The sequence below is a fragment of the Equus caballus genome, chromosome 11 (assembly GCF_041296265.1).
Source record: "Equus caballus isolate H_3958 breed thoroughbred chromosome 11, TB-T2T, whole genome shotgun sequence".
Taxonomy (NCBI): Eukaryota; Metazoa; Chordata; class Mammalia; order Perissodactyla; family Equidae; genus Equus; species Equus caballus.
In genome coordinates this window covers 56,379,895-56,394,274 of record NC_091694.1, presented here as the reverse complement: position 1 = coordinate 56,394,274, position 14,380 = coordinate 56,379,895, and the positions used below count along the sequence as shown (strand labels likewise).

The following is a 14,380-nucleotide window of genomic DNA, read 5'->3' as shown; positions in this document are numbered from 1 at the left end:
TCCCTTCCCCCATACACACTCCTTTATTCCCAATATGACTTCCTTTGGAATTTCACCCTACTGGCCTGCTATATGCTTCTGGAAAGAGGTGATGAATGTACAAGATAAGTCAGTCATAATCATTGGTCTCAAGGAGTTAGGAGTTCTTGAGGGAAGAGAAACAAATGAATAATTATATTCCAGTACTGCAAGTGCCTATTAACCATAGTTAGAAACTGACATATTGGAAGTACCGTCACAGGGAAGAAGGAGGAACACTGAGTTTTGCCAGAGAGCAGAACTATGACCAATAGGTTGGAGTTATAAGGAGGCAGACTTTGGCTCAATATGAGGAAGACATTTCTAATCATCAGGCTACCCTTACACAGAGCCAGCTGCCTTGGAAATCAGGAACAACTGCAGTAATGAGAAGACCAGCTGTGAAGGATACTGTAAAAATTAAAGAAATCCAACACAACAGAAGTCATCAAAATTCTTGAGGGGCCAGCCCTGTGGCCGAGTGGTTAAGTTCATGTGTTCTGCTTCAGTGGCCCAGGGTTTGCAGGACCGGATCCTGGGCGCAGACCTAGCACCGCTCATCAGGCCATGCTGTGGCAGCATCCCACAAAGAAGAACCAGAGTAACTTACAACTAGGATATACAACTACGTACTGGGGCTTTGGGGAGGAGGGAAAAGAAAGAAGATTGCCAACAGATGTTAGCCCAGGGCCAATCTTCCTCACCAAAAAACCCCTGAAAACAGTATATGTATAAAATAATTCTTGACAACTTACCAATAGCAGACTAATAATGGAAGACAACATTCACTACGGTCTTATTTCTGTGTGCGTGCACGCATATGTGCGTGCTCACTCAACATCACAATTAGGCATGACAGCAGATCCTACATGCAGCTACAGAGATGGTGAAGGTGAGGCAAGCCAGGTGCCCTGGGCTGCAGCCAGACAACCCCTACTTGTCCAGTCAATACACTTGTGAGTAGAAAAGCCAGAACCCAAGCCCAATTCTTTTGATACAAAGATATTTTCACCACATCTCATTTACAGTGAAAGACTGAAGGCATAGGTAGGCTATGCATAGAGAGACCATATAATTTCTTGTTCAAACCGAACACTTGAGAGTAAAAAGGGGCATTATTAATAATTACACCAGGAACACAAGAATAAGCCAGGACATATGCTCACCCCAGCTATTAATGGGTAGCTACACAAGAAGAAAGGTGAGCCAGAGATTGCCTGGGGGAGAAATTGTAGCCAGGATCTTGGGTAAAGATCTCAGAGTGAAATCAAAAGTAGAAATTATGAAAGTAGTGGTTCTCACCTGGGGGCTATTTTGGGCCCCAGGGAACGTTTGGCAGTGTCCGAAGACATTTTCAGCTGTCACACTAGGAGGAGGGATGCTAACAGTATTCAGCAGGTAAAGATCAGGGATGCTGGGAAAACCCCACAATGCACAGAACAGCCCCCCACAACAAAGTTATCCAGCCCTAACTGCCCAAAAGAGTGCCAAGGTTGAGACACCTTGTATTAAAAACTAAAAGATTTGACTGCATAAACGTATGAAAAGTGCACTTAAAAAAAAACTGTAGACAATATTTGAAACATACATGACAAAGAGTTAATGATCCAATCTACATACATCAAGACCTCCTAGACAAAGGCAAGAGCTCAACAGCAAAATGGGCAAAACTCAGTGGCAAACACAAATGGCACATAAGTATTAAAAAAGTGTCCCCAAACAAAAAACAACTCTAACTCCTACGTAATCAAAACAACTTGAACTAAAACGACACATCTAAGGTCACCTATAAACCCAGCATTTTCTAACACGCAGTGTTGGTGATGAGTACTTTCCCACGTTGCCAAATGAAGTATAAGGTAATTTAAAACAAAGACTTTCTGGGAAAAAATTTAGCTGTACTTAAAATGCTTTTTTTTTTTTTTCTTGAGGAAGATTAGCCTTGAGCTCACATCTGTGCCCATCTGCCTCTACTTTATATGTGGGAAGCCTGCCACAGCAAGGCCTGATAAGTGGTACATAGGTCTGCACCCAGGATCCAAACAGGCGAACCCCGGGCCGCTGAAGTGGAACCTGCGAACTTAAGTGCTGCGCCACTGGGCTGGCCCCAAAATGCATGTTTTTTTTTTAACTTTTTATTTTGAAAACTACTTATCTTTTAACACAATCACACAATTTTAAGAATCCATCTAAAGAAATAGTTAAGGACATATTCAAAGATTTAGCTACAAGAATTTCAGCTCCGTATTATTCATGTGGGCAAAAGACTGGAAATCCTAAAATGTCAAAGGAGAAAGTGATTAAATGACTAACGGGATATTTCTATACAACTCTTAAAATCATGCTATAGCAAATACCGACAGGGAAGCATGTTCATGATATACTATTATACGAAAAATACACAGAAACTCTCTGCATTATATAAATCATTTCTGTGAGAAATTAATATATATCTGAAGGGGTGTGTGTGTGTGAAAAGTCTATAATAATATAAATCAAATGTTACGAAGTGGACCTATTTAAGTGGCGAGATATAAGCACTATGAGGGCAGGCATTTTTGTTTGTTCTCTGCTATAATTCCTTTTTCTTTTTTTTCTGCTTTATCTCCCCAAATCCCCCCTGGTACATAGTTGTATATCTTAGCTGCAGGTCCTTCTAGTTGTGGCATATGGGATGCTGCCTCAATGTGGCCTGATGAGCGGTGCCGTGTCCACGCCCAGGATCTGAACCAGCGAAACCCTGGGCCACCGCAGCGGAGCTTGCGAACTTAACCTCTCGGCTGCGGGGCCGGCCCCTCTGCTATAATTCTAACATATAGGACAGTGCCTGGCACAAGGGAAACATAAAATAAAAATTGTTATTTTTCACTTACGTATATTTTCTCACTGATCTTCAATGAAAATAGTTTGCATAATTTTTTAAAATTTTGCTTTTAAAAAGAGTAATTCAATGTTTTACAAAATGTTTTACAAATAGAAATAAAAATGCCACCTACCGCAAATTTAAGTACTAATTTATGTAAATATGCTTTGTATGCTCTAATAGACTGTATGAATGTTAGAAGTTAATTCTTTTGTTAAGATCATATACTCCAAGTTAAACCAGTTTCATACATGCTTTGGCTGGTACTTCCTCCCAGCAATTTCACTTCCAGTATTCTGTCCTTTAAAAACAATTAGAGACGTACGCAGTGCTACCTATAGAAGCAAACAGTTGCAACAACAGAGAACTGATTAGGAAAGTTGTGGCACATCCACAAAAGGGAACATTACGTTGCCATCAAAATTTATCCTGTGGAAATATATTTATGGACATACACTCTTAACCTCTATTAAAAAAATCAACGTATATGTAACATAAGTAAAAGAATCCCAAATACAGTTTAATTTAACAGTATCCATTATGTCAAATACTCAGAATAATTACCATGATAATATTCTGATAATTCCTATCTTCATTCATTCTACTTGAATTTATTCAGCTTTCCACTTTTAGTCACTTTGTTTTTCAAGGTTCGATCTGTCAGAGCCATCTATAACATTTTATCTTTCAGTTGCTAAATTAAAAACACTTTATGGATTGCTTTCATCCTCTGAAGGCATACTCGCTTTAAAGCCACACTATGGTTTCGAATGAACCATGTGTATATTTTATAAAACATGGATGTAATTCCTTTTACATTTTAACGTTAGCAGTTTCTCATATATACCACTTAATGCACTAGTCACCACTTCATGAATCAGAAGCTGAATCTTATTTTCTCTCCTTAAAACAAATGTAAGAATTGTTTTCCAAAGCGTTATTTTTCCTACTTTCACACAGAGATCACAGAAGCAGAGTACAAAGAAGAAACATTCAGAACTAAATTAATAACAGCTAAAAGAAAGTCTTAAAAAATATGAAATGTTATTTGAATTCTTTTATAAACATGGAGAGAAGGAAATTTTTCCTCCCATAGAACTCTGTTAGAGGCTGAAGAAATTTTATGCATACCAGTCATATATATATATACACTCTTTAAGTTGAACACCGGCTCCCTACAAAAAGCAGTGAGCCGTTCTTTTTTGCTAAGGACTATTTCTTTATCTACCTACTATTCAAAAACTCAGTTAAACTAGGCAACCTTGTTGCCTGGTGCTCTTTGTTCTGCCTATACTAATTAAAAACACTAATGATAATCGTCTCATATTCCTATATTTTAATCTCATGAGACTGCCTCACAACACTAGACCTAAGATATTTCCAACGTGTTATTTAGAAAATATTGCAATTTGGGAAGCCGATCAATACCATAACAACAGTGGAATTCTACAACGATGGGTATCATTAAGATTTTTAAGTATTATAATGCTTCCAAATGAAATTAGAGCCTGAGACAAGTGGAAAGAAGCAATATGATGAATAGAAGAAGAAACTATTCATGGGCCCAACGAGCACCGATTAAGGGCCGAAGTCACGCACCACACTGAAGAGCCTGTGGGGCGTGAGTGACATGCGGAGGGGGAACGTGAAAGTGCTGCAAAGGAGGCACAGCAGAGCCGTGGGAGTGAGATGCACAACAGGCCCAGAGACCAACCTAGGAAGGAAACAGGAACCGAAGAGGCAGACACTGCCATTCGTCAGGACCAGAAGGAATCCCATTGTGCAGTCTGTGGTTTTCCTCAGGAGCTTAAAATCAACAGAACCTAACTCGGCCCTACAGCAAACAGACTTCCTGCAGACTAGGAAGGAAAAGAGCCATCTAAACTCAGCGCTTCCAAAGTTTCTAAACTGCGGGCTATGTTCAGCTTCTGTAAATTTCTGTCTAAATGTAAATCAGTCCATTTGTTTTCCCCTCCAGATACTTTCTTGCTATGACAGGTTTTTGTTTTTTCCTTGATAAATTTTTGAACCACCTTTTTTAGGGCTGCAGGAGGTTCCAACTCAAGGTGACTCTGTATTACCTTTTATAGTATTTTGGGATTTCTGAACCGTTTGAAGTGTATTAGTTTGTTGTTGCTGTTGTTTTTGGGGTTTTTTCCTGAATCTCCATACTTTTATTTTAAATTTTTTACTTAAATCTATGTAATTTAAACAGGAGACAGCACTTCATATCTCAAGAATAAATGCAGCTCTTCAGTTTATAAAAGAATCCTGAAAACTCGAATGCGTTTCTGGCTTAATCTTATGACCTAGATTTATAACTAAATAAAAGTAATAATTTAAAAAAAATTTTGAAAAATAGACCCAAAATAGCCAGATAAATCCATTTTGCTTATATTGCTTTTTATTCAAATTTTCATTAAAAACATTCATTGTGAAATCATGATTATTCTCTTAGCCAAGAAACACAGGCGGGTAGCAAAAGGAAGGAGCGACTTGGAAGAGACGGCATCGTGGTTTACAGAGGGGAGAATACTTTGGGTAACGCAGTAGGACTGACTTTGAATCTCACTGTAAGAATGTCTGTCATTAAAAATAAAAAAAATAAACTTTATTGGAAATAGATTGATCCTTCTCTAAATAGCTGATAATGCATTGTAAAAACACAAGGATTTTAGGCATTATCGAATTAAAATTCTCATATTTTGCAGACTACCAGCTGATACATCCTCTCAGCCAAACTGTTTTCCTGCTGGTAACTTGAATTCCTGTTTTAAAACTGTGCCAACTCCTCTTGGGTGTTCTGGTGATGAAAACGACTTTCCTTAGGTTTTAGTCAAGACTTTTTCACTATACTATCTTAGGAAAAAGCCACAATGTTGGGGCATACCACAACGACCAGGCAGGGGGAAAAACTATTTTAGAAAATTATTTTGATGTTTAAAGTAATAGAGGCTGGGGGAAGATGCATTAAAAATAAAGGCTTTGGGCCAGCCCGGTGGCACAGTGGTAAAGTCTGCACATTCTGCTTAGGCGGCCTGGGGTTCGCTGGTTCAGATCCCAATTGTGGACCTACACATCACTTATCACGCCATGCTGTGGCAGGAGACCCACATATAAAATAGAGGAAGACGGGCAGAGATGTTAGCTCAGGGCAAATTTTCTTCAGCAAAAAGAGGGGGATTGGCAGCAGATGTTAGCTCAGGGCAAATCTTCCCCCCAAAATAAAAAGCTAATTAATTTTTTATAAATTCTAATTCCATATACCAAGTTTACTGAATGCTAAATTATTGATTAAAAAAATAGATATGTTTGTTTAAAATACATCGTTTTGTATAGTGGTGGCTTAAAATGCAAACAAATCAAACCAAAGAAAGAATAACACAAAATAACAATACGCTCAAGGTAAGGTACCTGACGTGGCTAAGAGCAGAAAGTCTGATGGCCCTAACCCAGGGAATCCTGGGCACTTGAAGCCGACTCTCTATTGCTCCCTCACCTGAACAGATCTGAAAACCATTCACTCCAAAGCAAAGACAAACTGGTTATGCAGCCCGCAGGCTTCTAGAGGACAGACAGTGTTACAAGTTCATGGCACCTCTCCATCTAGATATACGATTCTGGAAGGCTTTTGTAAATGCATTAGTACCACAGTCCAGGAACAAGTAATGATATCATGACCCAGCTTAAAGGTGACAGACTGACCTGATTGATGGAGTTGGCAGCACAGGACGCAAGGCCTGTCCCGAGCAAAGTAAGCAGGAAACAGGGCCAGTCGAAAGGTCCCGGAGCTAGCGCAAACCCAGCTGAGGTGGTGCTGACGACAAGAGCTGCAATACAGAAACAGAGCAGATATCACATGACCAACGCAGGCTCCAGACCATAAAAGCCAAAAACAAGCCATCTCCCACATACGCCAATTGATTACATTAATAACACAGACTACAGGCTGATCTTTCATTAAAAAAATCAAGGAGCAGGCCCCATGGCCTAGTGGTTAAGTTCAGCATGCTCCACTTCAATAGCCCAGGTTCAGTTCGCAGATGTGGAACTAACCACTCATTGGTGGCCATGTTGTGGTGGTGACCCACATACAAAATAGAGGAAGACTGGCACAGATGTTAGCTCAGGGCAAATCTTCCTCAGCAAAAAAGAAAAAAAAGAAAAGCAAAAAAATTTTCTGATTATACAAATTACATATGTTCATTATAGATTTAACTCCATTATACTCGAGTAAAAATTAAGGTTGGTATTTCAGATTCAATCATTTACTTATTCATTCAACAAACATTTACTGAATACCTAATTCATGATCGTTACTACGCTAGGCATTAGGCATTATATGGGATAAAGGTATATAAGGTCTCATTCCTGCTCTCAGGGAATTTATTTGACAAGGCGATGAGAGACATACATTAATAACTATAATACAAGGCATCAAACAATAAGGGTACCAATTCTGTGACAAGCTCCAGGCAACTTGTGTGGAGGGACTCCCCGTTACAGACGATGGTCCTGGGGGCCAGAAGATGATTAGACGATGACTGGAAGGAGACGATAATCCTGAAGCCACCAACAGGAACAAAGAGGCAAGGTGCAGGGCAAGGCCATGGAATTCAAGCATCCCCCAGGCTGCACCTTTTCTGTAGGGCCTGGTCTTTCTTCTCTGGGGGTTCACAGAAGCTGACAGGGTCAGAAAGTGTCTAAGAGTGGTACTGACACAGGGCTGTAGGAGTTCACTGGAAAAAGGGTCAGCACTTGTGGCTTAATCAGGGAAGGCTTCAAGAAGATGGCATTTCAGCTGGACCCTCAGGATGGGATGTAAGAAAAAGAGGAGGATGGTGGGATGGGTAACACTACAAGTGGCTGGATAATTCCAAGAACAGGCACAGGGCAAAAAAGACCAATGTCAAGAGTCTAACGTATGTGTGACACCATCTGCCTAGATTTTTAAGCCAACCATCTAGGAGTCTCTCCTTTCTCACCCTCTCTACCTCTCATCTATTGCCAAGTACTGTCTGTTCTACCTCCACAACGCATTTCAAACCCATCTCTATCACCACCAGTCCAACGGCTCTCAACCAGGCGTGGTTCTGTGCCCCATGGGACATTTGGCAAAGCCGGTAGACATTTTTGTTTGTCTGAACTGGAGGGGGCAGACATTGCTGTCCTCTAGTGGAGAGAGGCCAGGGATGCTTGTAAACATTCTATGGTGCACATGACAGACCCGCATACTGAAGAATTTTCTGGCCCAAAATGTCAATACTGCTGAGGTTAAGAAACCTTGATCTAGTCCAAGCCATTATCTTGCCCGGACAACTGCAAGGGCCTCCTCCCTAACTGGTCTCCTCACTGCCACCCTGTTCTTCTCTAGAACGATATTTTTAAAATGTAGCCAGATGCTATCACTCTGACACTGCACTTGAAATACAAACACGCACTTTCCCCTCCATAGAAGCGCGCCTCATGCCCCTCTAGCTCGCTCACGGCTCTCCCACCGCGGAGGCCTTCCTCGCGCCCCTCTCTAGCTCGCTCACGGCTCTCCCACCGCGGAGGCCTTCCTCGCGCCCCTCTCCTCTGCTCCGGGGCACAGCCTGCACTGGCCTACATACAGCACTATAGGTCAGAACACAATTTCATATAAGTACAGCCAGCAGCAGCAAAAAACCACATGGACACAGGGCCAGCAATCAAAGACAGAATACTTATGGGGCCTGCCCAGTGGCGCAGGGGTTAAGTTTGCACACTCTACTTCAGCAGCCCAGGGTTTGGATCCCAGGCGCAGACCTAGCACCACTTATCAAGCCATGCTGTGGCAGGCATCCCACATATAAAATAGAGCAAGATGGGCACAGGCGATAGCTCAGGGCCAATCTTCCTCAGCAAAAAAGAGGAGGATTGGTGGTAGAGGTTAGCTCAGGGCTAATCTTCCTCAAAAAAGAAAAAAAAAAGACTATTTATTTCAAAGAAAACATCCTAGAAGAAACTTTTATAACAACTTATGTGACAAAGAAAATGCCATAGTGATTCCAGGCTTTGAAAACAGTAGTTGCAGGTGCATATAAAAGGACATTTTACCCATGTGCAACATGGAAAGAACAGCCTCTCCTGTAATGGTTCATTTAACCACACCTGATCATATTTAATGATCATCAAGAGAAGCACCATTTTTAGAGCAAACAACAAAACTCCTTTTAGCATACTCAAACAGCACCCTTCTCTGAAGAGGCTTTTTCATTCTTTAGGATCACCAGCCCATAAACTGCAAAGCCTCATAGGCAGGCTGGCCTTCTAGAATGAGAGTTATCTTGTTCTGCACAACCCTGCAACTCTCCAGATGGGTTAGGCAATGCCTCACATATGCCCTGTGTGTAGTGACAACCCAGGACTAGACAAAAAATCCTTCACACCCAGGCTACTTCTCAGTTGTATCAGAAGAATGCCACCACCCACGAAGAAAGATTGATGGCGTCACCAGGAGAATTTGAGGGAAAAGAAACCGCAGGGGTTTCCCTCTCAAAACGAAATAAGTAAACTTCTTTTGTCGATAGAGTAAATCAGTCAAAATAATTCTTGATTCTATTTTAAGGCCTTGAACCTTAATACAAATGTAGGCTGCTTATAAACAACTATGGTAACTAAAAGAGCATAGGAAATCCACAATAACTTTCTCAATACATAATTACTAATTATATTTATATATTACATTATATTTATATATTATATTTATATTATATTTATACGTTATATATATACTTAATATATATAATTATATATTATAATTACTCAATACATAATTACTAATACATAATTAGTAAAATCAAGAGTCACCAAAATAAAGAACTCCTTTGGATATCTCTAAATATCCAGACCAACATTTTGTGTTGTGCTTTACAAACAAATTTAAAAAATCAATTACCACCACAGTGGACAAGATAGCACCATAATCACCAGACTGTCAAAATAAAAATGCTATAAAAAGACAATTTACTTTGTTTAAAATCAAAAAGGGTATGTAGTTACACGAAAGTAAAACCATTAATTCAGAGGAGAAAGTATGTTGTTTTCTTTTTATTCATCTTAGAGCTTGACTGAGTGATGAACAATACAGAAAGCACATCAAATTTCTGACTAACGGGTCAACTGATAAGTTGAGAAGAGATAGAAAGTGCCTTTTGAAAAACTGACAAAGGGAAAAGGACAATGTTTTAGTAAAATAAAACAATGACTACATTTAAAAAATGCAAATACTGCCAAATTTTAAAATATACAAATTGTAAGTGGTAATACACATAAAAAAAATGATAGGGGCTATTATTATAATATTATTATTATTGTAGAGGAGGAAATTTGAATTTTGTAACACATTTCTAAAAAATATCAAAAGCTAACAAAGAATGTATTTATACTTACTTCATCGAAGCAATTAATTTAAAGAAAGAGAAAGGCAGAGAGGATTGATAAATTGTACAAGTAAAATTGACCAAAGCAATATTCTCATACGGCACTGCCACAACTGTAATTAAACTTTTCATTGATTTCCTGGGATTCATTACATGGAATCATTTTGCAACATGAGGATCTCATTAAAGGTGAATGTAATATATTCTTTCATTAATAATACTTGAAATTATATTTTATTTGGTAATCTCATATTCTGTCCCTTCACAAATAAACATAAAATCAATGTTGCCATGAAGCATGACCCATCCATAGGCCCGGAAGCACTGTACTACAGGCCTAGGAATGACTCTGGACACCCAAGGAAGAATAATATTCCCACCCAGCGGACCCGGACCCATGCCCATCCCCGCCAGCCAGTGAACCACAAGCTTCCCCATGAAGGGAGACTCAGCAGTAGCCTGTGCAGGTGTCTAGTGATAAAGGCAGTCCTGACTCTAGGCCCATGCTCAGCACAATGGCAGCAACACCAGCCAATCTCTTCTGAACCACAAGCCTGACCACAGACTGACCAGTGCCACCTTCTTCCAGGTCCCATCATTAACAGGATTCACCAAATACCGTCTGCTGTCTGCCTGCCTACCCCATGGGGAAATTTTTACTTATGCTCTCTGTAATTTTTCAAATAAATCTTAGTTTGAAACAGTCATAAGCTGGGAAGGATGGCATCAGTGCAACAGAGGTGTAGACAAGTATTTGAAGGCGGTGGCAGAGGCCTTCACTATGGAGTAAATGTAAGTGATTACAGTAAGGAGCTCCACCTAACCCCCCAACTCAAAGAACAGTAACATCTTACCAAGTCAAAGGGAACTCAGTGTCAACGAGTCTGATCTCTGCCCTGATGTAAGAATTCCTTCTACAACCTTTCAGATGGATGCTATCTCTGAATCTGGGGACAGGAAGTTACTTCTCCCTGGGAAACTCCTATATAGAAGAGCTCTAGCTGTTGGACAGTTCTCTCTCAAACGAAGTCGAATCAATTTCCTTGAAATACCTACCTGCAGATGTAATTTCTGTCTTCTGGAACTTTGTCTCTCTTAGCACAACGCTTCAGTCGTGCAAATATAACTTTCCCACAGTCTCTGCTTCTTCAAACTAAGTGTCCCCAGTGACCAAACACCTTAGACATCCATGCTCCTGTCCTGTTCGTGCTGGGCAACACCTTTTAGAGATATACTAGTTTTTCACTATGACAAAAGCACTCAGCACAGTGCCCAGCAAATAAAAAGGGCTTGTAAGGGGCACTCTTGGTAATTATTAAAATATGGTTCCTGGAGTTCTAGAAGACATATTTCTCTGGCCATTAAGCTTAGACTTAGCATGTCAAAGCAGGACCTTAAGGAACTTTGAGAAGCAACAAAGGCTCTCCCACAAGCTCCATATGCTTCTGTCTAATAATCTAAGGTCCCTCTCTGCTGCTCTTACGGGACTGGCTGGAGAGCAGTGTTTGCAAACAGGGACTATCACGACAACGGTAAAAAAGAAATTCACACTGGCAAAGCACTTTACAATGCCAAAGTGCTTTTACATGCATTTAAATCTTGGAAACACCACACTTCAAAGTAGGGACACTTTGTCCCTACTGCAGTGGGTGTAGTGGACACTTCACAGGCATGGGAAGAAAATACGAGAGCTTTCACTTATATTTGACTTTTCAATTCTTTTCAAACATGTATTCTGTGTATCTTAAAATGCATATAATACATTGGTGTAAGAGTACATGAATTTTACTTACAAATAACTATATAGTTTTGTGTTATATATGACATATTTATATACAATAGCATAAACAGTATAAATATCCGTATTGTGCACTTAAAACTTTTTTTACTGATAGGGTAAGTACATGATTAACAAACTTTGGAGAACTCTGATCTAAAGCAAACAGCAAGGAAGCAATGGTAGAGATTAACATCTGATTTTATATATGGAGATCCATGTGCAAATCAATGGTAGTGAACCCAATCCAGGGTCTAATCGAGGGAGTCATATGGTTTGTGGATATCTGGCTCTCCATTTCATGGATATTCTTCAACAACTACTCCAAAGACTCATTTTCAGAAGAAGAAAACTCACCTAAGTGATGAGAAGATACACACACAATCACCAAGCTGAATACAAAACCACAAACCAGGCCAGCAAAGCTTGAACAACACTGTCTCCCAGCACACAGCCCACAATAACGTTTCTTATCCCCCAGGTCTTAAGGGGAATCGCAGTGAGTCGCAGAGGAGGGAGCCCCATATCAGGGGAGGGAAGAAGCCTGGCTGCGGCTGCCCATACTCTGCTTCTGCAACAGAGGGAGCTTTATTGGCCACCAGTAAACAGGTAAACCGCAGCTTTGCAGAGCTGGGAGCGCAAGTGTAGCCAACCTCCCTAGTTCTAATCTCACAGGATGCTTTCCAGAGCAGCAGGGACAACTTGAAAGCTTTTGCCTTTTCCAAGAGGAAAGAGGTTTCCTTGGAGAAGCAGCTTTATCAAGAGTGATTTTTCTTTAAAAGACTCACTACTTTGAGAACTATTGGTCTCTGAGCATAAGCGTAATGGAGGCCCTTTATCTCCTTTCTGAGATCATCAATTAAAAATAACTACAAGGATTATAGTAAAAAACTGGTCATTTACATCCTGCTTTTTATCTCTTTTAATGCCTCACTATTTTTTAGCACTGGCCCCAAAAGGATTAAGTGAAAAACAAAACTCCAATAAAACAATTTAGATGATTATCAACTCTGATAAAAGATTTGGTAAAATAAAACCACTGGCTAAATGAGAATTCGAGATTCTCTACATATTTAGAAGTATCCCTGTGATCTATTATATCTCATTATCCTTGAGGGCAGATACTAAGCAGTATTGTAATCCAAATCCTACAACCTGAGATGGATTCTCTTTAAAGTTCTTTTATGTACAAAGTTGACAGAAAATAGGCAGTTAATGAATCTGTGTAGTTTTGTTTGTGTGTGTCCAAGCAATGGAATGTTTTTGTTAGTTGATCTTAAAGTTCAAAATTATATAACTTAAGAGGCAGGAATTGAGTCTTTTCTGATTTTCAAATAAACATGTATTTTTTTACTTAATAGTTATACTTACGATTTCCTCCTCTCTCTTCATTTCTATTAACATCTTAAGCTTCAAATGGTTCAATTTCTCATTTAAGTGAGTTTTTTAGGCTTCACGGCTTAGCAGCGTTCTCTGAACCTCCTGACAGTCATCTTACCAACATACATATCAAAGAAGCTGGTAATTCTAATGCTTACTGTTAAGTTCAGATGAAAAAAAGTCAATTGATGAGAGATGGGGTGTTTTTTTCTCAGCCACATTAAAGGATATCAATCAGGGGTAACTGATTACAAACCATAACTACTTCTGGTTAAAAGATAAGATTTTTTATAGAGATTTTTAATAACACAGCTGCAAAACTAAGAACTTTAATGGGGCCTTCCTGTTTTCCTCTTTCTTTTTTCATATACTTAATGACCAAAGCTGGTCCAAAAACTCCTGGGACCATATCAAAGTTCCCAACTTCAAATTGACTGGGCAACAAACGCTGTTACCAAAATACAACATTTAAGTATGGTCCCCAAGGCAAACTAACCAGGAAGCATTCGGTTTGCATTTACAGCTAGCATTCAGAAAAGGGAAATGAAGTATCTATCAGGTCTGTTAAATAAATACATAAGTAAAAACTGTTTATATCTAAGTTAATTACGAACATTAATTGTATGAATGTGAGACCCTAAGCTTGTTCTTCCAATTACGGTTTTTCCTTGAACCATCTAAGCTCTTCTACTTTGCCATCCTATTTTTAGTTCTTTTCCTTTTCAACAAAGGAAAGTTTCTTCTCAATATACTTAATAATCAACATTTTTTTTTTTAGTAATTAACTAAAAAACTTTTCCCATAAAACTGGTGCCTATCAAACTTTTACGAAGTGGAAATAAGTCTTTTGAAGAATGAGTTTGGCAAGAAGGAATTGTTAGTTGAGCAGTTTTCACTATTTCAAAAATTCAATGAACTTTTAGAGAAACACAGGGGGCC

At 39.4% G+C, this 14,380-nt stretch overlaps 1 protein-coding gene across 2 annotated transcripts in view; it reads right to left on the bottom strand.

Moving 5' to 3' along the window:
- The window catches only part of COX10 (cytochrome c oxidase assembly factor heme A:farnesyltransferase COX10), a 126,283-nt gene that overhangs the window by 90,749 nt on the left and 21,154 nt on the right, over positions 1-14,380 (bottom strand). For both annotated transcript variants that reach the window (XM_070225740.1, NM_001145274.1), the window contains exon 4: positions 6,587-6,711. In XM_070225740.1, coding sequence (XP_070081841.1) covers positions 6,587-6,711 — 125 coding nt within the window. The remainder of the gene's footprint in view (positions 1-6,586; positions 6,712-14,380) is intronic.